The 7791-nt window shown below is 41.7% G+C and overlaps 1 protein-coding gene across 2 annotated transcripts; it reads left to right on the top strand.

Annotated features, from left to right (window-relative positions):
• Positions 1–2999: 2999 nt before the first annotated feature.
• On the top strand, positions 3000–6589 carry LOC147308173 (uncharacterized). 2 transcript variants are annotated; one of them, XM_086272064.1, is made up of 7 exons: positions 3000–3103; positions 3672–3748; positions 5370–5423; positions 5542–5646; positions 5865–5905; positions 6065–6144; positions 6274–6589. In XM_086272064.1, the coding sequence occupies exons 2-6, from the start codon at positions 3683–3685 to the stop codon at positions 6108–6110; spliced, it is 312 nt and encodes a 103-aa protein (XP_086128190.1). In that variant the 5' UTR covers positions 3000–3103; positions 3672–3682; the 3' UTR covers positions 6111–6144; positions 6274–6589. The 2 variants fall into 2 exon arrangements, with proteins under 2 accessions (XP_086128190.1, XP_086128189.1); XM_086272063.1 differs by lacking the exons at positions 3000–3103; positions 3672–3748 and having other exon boundaries at positions 5120–5423.
• Positions 6590–7791: the final 1202 nt, after the last annotated feature.

Genomic DNA, 7791 nt, shown 5'->3' with positions numbered 1-7791 from the left:
TTGTCATCTTTGTGCATCATCTTTAACGGTAATAGAAAGCCATGAAGCATTAAACTTTAAAAAAGCTGTCATCGTGTAAGCGCTCAGCTGGGTCAGTAAATCCTGTACAGTTCTGCGTAGTTTTAAAAGCAAAGCAGTGGAGGCACTTGAGGTCTGTATAATGTTTAACTACAGTGTTATTATTTCATTTTGATGCTGCCTCTCAACTTCCTCCTCCCTGTCCACATTGAAATTATAGCTAGCAGGGAGAATACAAATATTCAAGAGTTTCACAGCTGTATCACACTCCTCAGTTTATCAAATTCAAATTTTATTTGTCACACACACACACAACCATACACAGTATGACATGGGGGTGAAATGCTTGTAGCTGTACAATGCCCGACCATTAAATGACAGAAGAAAAGTTTTACAATATTTACAATTTACAGTTTACTACAAAATTTACAAATTAACTTAGGAATTTACAGTAAAGAATATGCAAATAGCAGAAGAGATTATAAAGATAAGGATTATAAATTATAGGAATTATAGGATTATAGGAAATGTGTGGTGGTGCGTGTGGTGACGTGTGTGAGAGTCCAGTCTTATAGTGACGTGTTTGGGAGAGTCCAGTCCTACACCTGGTTCAGGCCCCGAATAGCCTGGGGGAAGAAGCTCCTCCTCATTCTCTCTGTTTTGGCCTTAAGGGAGCGGAAGCGCTTCCCAGACCTCAACAGTGAGAAGAGTCCGTTGTTGGGATGGGAGAGGTCCATCATAATCTTCCTAGCTTTGGACTTGCACCGCTTGGTGTAGATGGACAGCAGGTCAGGGAGCTCTGATTGAATGATGCGTTCTGCCGAGCGCACCACCCTTTGCAGATCTCGTCTGTCCTGCTTGGTGCTGTTCCCAAACCAGGTGCAGATGTTTGCCGTCAGGACGCTCTCGATGGTGCAGGAGTAGAAGTTCTTGAGCACCTTCAGTGGCAGATGGAAGTCTCTAAGTCTTCTGAGGAAGAAGAGACGCTGACGGGCTTTCTTAACCAGGGTGTTGATGTGGCAGGACCATGACAGGTCCTGAGTGATGTGGACACCCAGGTATCGGAAACTGTCCACTCTCTCCACTGGCGTGCCACTGATGATGAGGGGTTTGTAATTCCTCGCCTGCTTTGTAGTGAAGTCCACGATCAGCTCCTTAGTCTTGCTGATGTTTAGGAGGAGGTTATTCTCCTGGCACCAGGTCTCCAGGTTCCTAATCTCCTCCAGGTAGGCCGTCTCGATGTTGTCGGAGATCAGGCCCACAACAGCAGTGTCGTCAGCAAACTTGACAATGGAGGTGGTGTTTCCCACCCTCACTGATTGGGGTCTGTCTGTGAGGAAGTTGAGGATCCACTGACACAGTGATGAGCTGAGTCCTAGATCCGTCAACTTGGTGAAAAGCTTAGAGGGAATTATTGTGTTGAATGCTGAACTGTAGTCCACGAACAGCATCCTAACATAATTCCCTCTGCCAGTGTCCAGGTGACTCAGGGATGTGTGGAGCAGGTGAGATATGGCATCGTCTGTGGAACGATTAGTCCGGTAAGCAAACTGAAGTGAGTCGATGGTGGCAGGAAGTGAAGAAGTGATGTGATCTCTCATCAGTCTTTCAAAACACTTCATTACAATTGAAGTCAGTGCTACTGGACGGTAGTCATTGTGGCAAGCGGGCTGTTGTTTCTTTGGAACAGGGACAATAATGGACTGTTTGAAGCACGTGGGAACCACAGCTTGGGCCAGGGAGAGGTTGAAGATCTCCGTGAACACCGGTGCTAGTTGATCAGCGCAGGCTCTAAGGACCCGGCCAGGGATTGCATCTGGTCCTGCTGCCTTCCTGGTGTTCACCCTCCTGAAGGTGTTCCTCACGGCATGCTCTGTGATGACGAATGCATTTTCTTCACTGGTGCACTCCGAGCGCGCGCAGCCGTTTGTTGTTTTAATTGCTGCGGCGTCGAAGCGAGCATAAAACGTGTTCAGCTCATCAGCCAGTGAAGCATCTGCATTCATCATTGAAGAAGCTGGTCGTTTATAGTCCATTATAGTCCGCAGTCCTTTCCACAGGCTCCTAGAGTCGCACAGCCTTGTATAGGTCCATATTACCGGAGACAAGCCCTTCATTGTAGGCAGCGGTGCGTGATCTCAGAGCGTCGCGGATGTTTTTATCCACCCACGGCTTCTGGTTGGGAAACGTTCGGATGATAGTTCTTTCTGCTGTGTCGTCCGCTAGTTTCCCGATAAATCCCACAACCGCTTCCGTAAACATGTTGATGTCATCAGAGCTGCGCCGAAACATGTCCCAGATGTCATGGACATAACTGTGCTGCTGCTCCTGTTGAGGCCCCGTGCAGGCCCCTGCACGCTATGTACCACTGGTAGCTAAAAAAAAAATAAATTGGTGGCATCCAGAAATCCTACCAGTAGCTGGAAAAAGGTGGACTCAAAGACAACACAGAGGCACTAATCATGGCAGCACAGGAACAAGCCCTAAGTACAAGATCCATAGAGGCTGGAGCCTACCACACCAGGCAAGACCCCAGGTGCAGGCTGTGTAAAGATGCCCCTGAGACAATCCAGCACATAACAGCAGGATGCAAGATGCAAGCAGGCAGGGCATACATAGAATGCCATAACCAAGTGGCGGCACAGTATACAGAAACATCTGTCCCGAGTATGGCCAAGAAGGGCCGAGGTCAAAATCGGAGGCGCCTCTAAGGATGGTTGAAAATGACCCAGCTAAGACCCTCTGGGTTTTCTAGATACAGACGGACAAACTGGTGATAGCTAACCAACTGGACATAGTAGTGGTGGACAACCAGAGGAAGACGACCGTAGCGACTGACATAGCGATACAGAATGATAGCTGCATCTGGAAAAAGGAACATGAGAAGCTGGAGAAGTACCAAGGACTCAGAGAAGAGCTGAAGAAGATGTGGAGGGTGAAGGTAACAGTGGTTCCAGTAGGAATCGGAGCACTTGGTTCAGTGACTCTGAAGCTAGCCGAGTGACTCCAGCAGATCTCAGGAACAACATCTGAGATCTCTGTCCAGAAGAGCTAAGATACTGTGCAGGACTGTCTTTTTGTGAAGGTAATTATGTATGAATGTAAACTCAGAAATCAAAATGTTATCTTGCACTGAAATGAATTGTCACGTGTCACATGTGCAGTTATTACACCCTCCGAGTCATAAAGAACTTGACTTAAATTTATAACCACTTTATGCAGTAAGTAAGAAACAGAAACAAGTCAAATCAGGTGTGCAATATCAGGTCGTGTGTACTGCATAAAAAAGTTCTGATGTCTGCTAAAAGAAGATCCGAGCTGGATGATGCGGCCTTCATGTTGAACACCTGCACACAGGAAACAGTGCAGGCTGTGGAAAGATCTCTTTTTACAGTTTATGGCAACAACATAACCCTTGACAGGAAGCTCTGAAAAAACAGTGAAACACATTTTGATCAAATTTTGATCAAATCGGTTGTGCAGGTGAGGAAAAAGAAAACATCTCTCCATGCAAGAAAAGTGCTGCTGTTTTATTAACATCAGTCCAATGTTAATTCCTCTGCAATGAGTTTTCCTCTTTTCTGTTTGCGTGTGTGTGTGTGTGTGTGTGTGTGTGTGTGTGTGTGTGTGTGTGTGTGTGTGTGTGTTTTCAGAAGAAAACCAGATGAAACAAGACCAGAGGACTAAAGACTATCGCAAGAAATATTCATCACTGCAACTTTATATCAATGTAAATAATTTATATTGATTTGTATACTGTAGCGCCCACTATCTTCATCAAGGATCAATAATTTGCAAGTACCTGCTAGTTATGAAGTTTAACACATATGTTTTAACATAAAAAGGTCAAACTCACATCAACCGCTACAAGTCTGAGTTATAATCACACTGACAGCTGGAAAGCGTGAAGAGCATTCATTATTCTATTCAGTAAATATATCACTTGAAATAATGATTTTATTCCTAGTCTAACGAGCTTGGAAAGAAGGCGACTGGACTCGACTTTTTAGGGTTTTCCATTAGATGGAAATACACGGTACAAGATTTTTTTTTCTGGCCTGGGTTCTAAGAGTTGAGTCAATCTTAAAATGTGACATCCACAGACTGCACGCCACCAATCGGCCACTCAGTGACGAGGGCAACAGGCCGAGCAGCAGGTATACCATCACCTCGACGTCCTCTGTTTTTTTGTGTTGAGTGTGTGTGGCATACAAATGATGTCACAGACTTTTGGACGCATTACCATGACTACCGCAAGCACATTGAGGTAATGCTCAGTTGCAATGGAAATTGTAGTAACTGTATTTGTAATCGGAGTCTTTGCTTGGCCGATTCTGGCCTCCCCGCAATAAGTTTGACACCCCTGTTGTAAAAGAAAAGTCCACATGTATTACATAACAGCAGGTTTTCCTTTTCTTTACGGGGAATTACAGGACAAACACGCACTTCTCTTGTAGCTATAATGTGGCAGTCATACACAGCAGTGTGTGCCGGCTGTTGGATGAAAACATTTAGTAAGTGCACATTTCACAATAATGAACCCACATCCACCCACTCATAAACGAAACAACATCTAAGAATGTTCATTTTCTAGTGGGGTTTACGTTATACTATTTCCCTGAAGATTCCCCATCTCAACATATCGCTTGTTACCGTAAAACAGAGATAAAATCCGCTTTAAACTCACACCACTTCCCTTACAGTGAAGGGCATGTTGTGGTTTTATGCATGTTAGCAACACTTTGTTATGCAACTAAGGCCACAGTGGTTAACAGCTACCAAATTATTAACTCTACTGTTTAAAACATATAGTTTAGAACATATAGAAGCAAATATCCAGGTTATCCTTAAGAAAACACCTCACGAGACTGAAATTTAAAATCTTCCTTCTCGAATGTTGCTTGTGGAAAAAGGTCTTCAATAGAAAGTGAAACTCTGACAGTCCTGTGTTTATTCATTCTTTTTTTATAATGAAGATTAAGTGTTTCATTTCTGGTCTTTGCTGAGTTCAGTGACACATTTTTTTTTAACTGTTGTGAAATACCCAAGGAGGGACTGCAGGAAGGAAACCAAGAGATCAGGTAAATAAACACAGAGTAAATGACGTGATCAAATTAAATCAAGATAAGTTAAACAACCCCCTTCAAACAGCTTTCATATATGCTGCACGTTTTTGGACAAGCTACATTTTATCTACACACACACCCTATTTTTTTCCCTCTTCAGATGGAAGTTATTTGTTGGCGAAGAGTATATAAAGGCCTATGTGTGTGTGTGTTTCACATCTTTATCAAACTCTTCAGCCACTCGTCATGAACAAAAACACATTGCTGGTCCTTTTGTGTCTGCAGGCGATCCTGCTCATCACGGCCTCATCTGAGATGACAGCTGAACAGCCGACACCGGTAAGGAGGACAACTTTACAAAACCTGTGTCTAGATTTTCATTAATTATTACAGAAACTATCAAAATGAAATGAAATAAGAAGATGTGGTGTCTAAATATTGAATACTTTTTTCCCAGACAGAGGAGATAACTTCTGTACACAACACGAAGGTGAAAAGCCCAAATGTTAAACATCTGAAAAAATGCCGCGTGACACAAGCAGGATGTCGACGACACCACACAGTAAGGCAAATTTCTGTTTAACAAGTAAAATAAATTAAGGAATAATCATAATAATTTCAGTATTTACATCTCAAAACAATTTGCAGCATATCAGCAGTTTACTCTTTCTGTTGTTTAAAAGAAAACTCAGCAGTTTGACTGCATCTCATTCATTTTACTTCTGCATGGTGTGTGAAACTAGCAGCTCCCCCTAAAACCCTTTTCTCTTTTTATTACAGAAACCACAGCAGGGATCAGACATAAAGCCACAACCCTACAGGTAACCACACAGTGCAATAAAAAAAAAATCAAGAATCAGGTCCAAGTTTCTGCTGAGCAGCAGCAACAATGAAGAAATGTGTGGCATTTTTGGTATGAAGATCAACACAGCAGGACTGGTTCATTTTTAATTTTTTATTTTTTGTTTTGTTCCTAACAGACCCAAAACTCGTAGAGGGAGTCTGGCTCCAATTCTGATACAGTAAAGGAATGAAGTGAAGGAGTGATCACGTCTAGCGCGTAAGTACATGAAAAGTGAAGACAATGGGAACGATTACTAACACATTAAATGACTCCAGTTGCTATTTTATCTGGTTGATGGATTAACATTGTTCAAACTGATGTATTTATTCCTCCACTTCTTCTCAGTGAGTCTCCTGCTTTGTTTCTTCTGAAGATGATGAAATAAAAAGAAAAACAGAAATGAAGACCGACACTATAACTATAAAATTCACAATATTTCTCAGACCAGTGGTATATAAGAAATATGTGTGTAATATAAAAAGGTTATTAAGGCACTACATAAATGAATGTATCTGATACAATTATAATTTGATGTTTATGTTCACAAGTTTTGAATGTGGCCTTGTTCATTTTACTGGTTTTGATGAAATAAAGAGTAAGTTTTCAGACTTCTGTCTGTAACTGTTATTGTTTCATGAATTTCAGTTTCAAATAAAGTCATCCAGAGTTAAAGCACAAAAAACTAGTTATTTGTCGAATGTACTACACACACACACACACATAGAGAGAGAGAGATCCTACATCACCACCGAGTTTCTAGAGCATGTGATAGAGCCAGGTCGCAGGGCCTGAAGGATATGCTGCCAATTCACTGTTATTAGAAACTCCAGCACCAAGATTATTGAATAACCAAGGTTAAATAATGAAATACTAAAACTATATGTGAAAAAAGTTCATTTAACTAAAGATGCAAAAAAAGAAAAATTAATAAAATATTGAACAAATAAAAACTAGCTTAAAACAACCTAAAACCAAATAAAAACACATGAGGAAATCTTAGTTTTAGTATTTGTTACACCAATCAAATGTGTTACAACAACTTGCCTGATGTGGCCTTAATGGACATGTTTATTGAGAATTTGGACATCTTCTGTTTTGCAACTTAGCAGGGCAACTTTGTGGTGTGGCAGGATGTAATGATGTAATTTTTGCCCCATGCAGGCCGCTTTGTAATAATTAAAAAGACAATGTCATTTTTCTGCGATAATCACTGACAGAGCAGCTCACTCAGAGAAATAACAAATGCAAAACAATTTCATTCATAAAATCAGAGCGAACTGAGTGTCTGTTGGTTTCCTGTTGATCGAACAGCTCCAACTGGCCTCAGTGGGAACGCTGAACAGAAGAGAAAAAACTCTGTTCTTCTGCCAAATGTGGATAGATGAAAAACAAATCTTCACTCTTCACTCTGCAGGCTGTTATCGCCGTGGGCGTGGGCGTACAGTGAAATACAGTACATCTCTCAGTGGCACTGGTCTACTTCCTCCTTCTTTGAACTCTCCCTGTCCAAATGTTCTTAGAGTGTCTACTCTGACTCAGTCTAAACATGTTCTGTCATGTTCAGACACAGAAACAATTCCTCAATAAACACCACAAACAAATGGTTTAGTGTGACTTGGTTTCTGTCTCCTGTCACTTGACTTCTCTCGGTCTGAGTCATCCTTCTCAGAAGTGCAATTGAACTGCACGGATACAAGATTCAGCTGGACTTGAAACTGGACAGATTTCCTCCCAGTGGTAAGAACAGTTCCTGACTCGATGACAGACAAATCCTTTAACAACTCCGTCAGTGATATATTATTGTTGGAACGTCAGAAAACGATAGAAATGGAAACAGAAATACTTTTTCTTTGTTTTATATCA

Source organism: Aulonocara sp. 'chitande type north' Nkhata Bay, linkage group LG18 (genome assembly GCF_057382095.1).
Source record: "Aulonocara sp. 'chitande type north' Nkhata Bay isolate Kocher_YH1m ecotype deep benthic linkage group LG18, A_spYH_male_GT1.1, whole genome shotgun sequence".
In the NCBI taxonomy this organism is placed as follows: Eukaryota; Metazoa; Chordata; class Actinopteri; order Cichliformes; family Cichlidae; genus Aulonocara; species Aulonocara sp. 'chitande type north' Nkhata Bay.
The sequence above is the reverse complement of the archived record's forward strand: the minus strand, read 5'-3'. Positions and strand labels throughout refer to the sequence as shown.

Excerpts from the sequence above, each read along its gene's own strand:
- LOC147308173 (XM_086272063.1), top strand. The coding sequence starts at position 5,283 with ATGTGTGTGTGTGTTTCACATCTTTATCAAACTCTTCAGCCACTCGTC. Across the intron at positions 5,424-5,541 it reads CAGCTGAACAGCCGACACCG|ACAGAGGAGATAACTTCTGT; the intron begins GTAAGGAGGACA and ends CTTTTTTCCCAG. Across the intron at positions 5,647-5,864 it reads GATGTCGACGACACCACACA|AAACCACAGCAGGGATCAGA; the intron begins GTAAGGCAAATT and ends TTTTTATTACAG.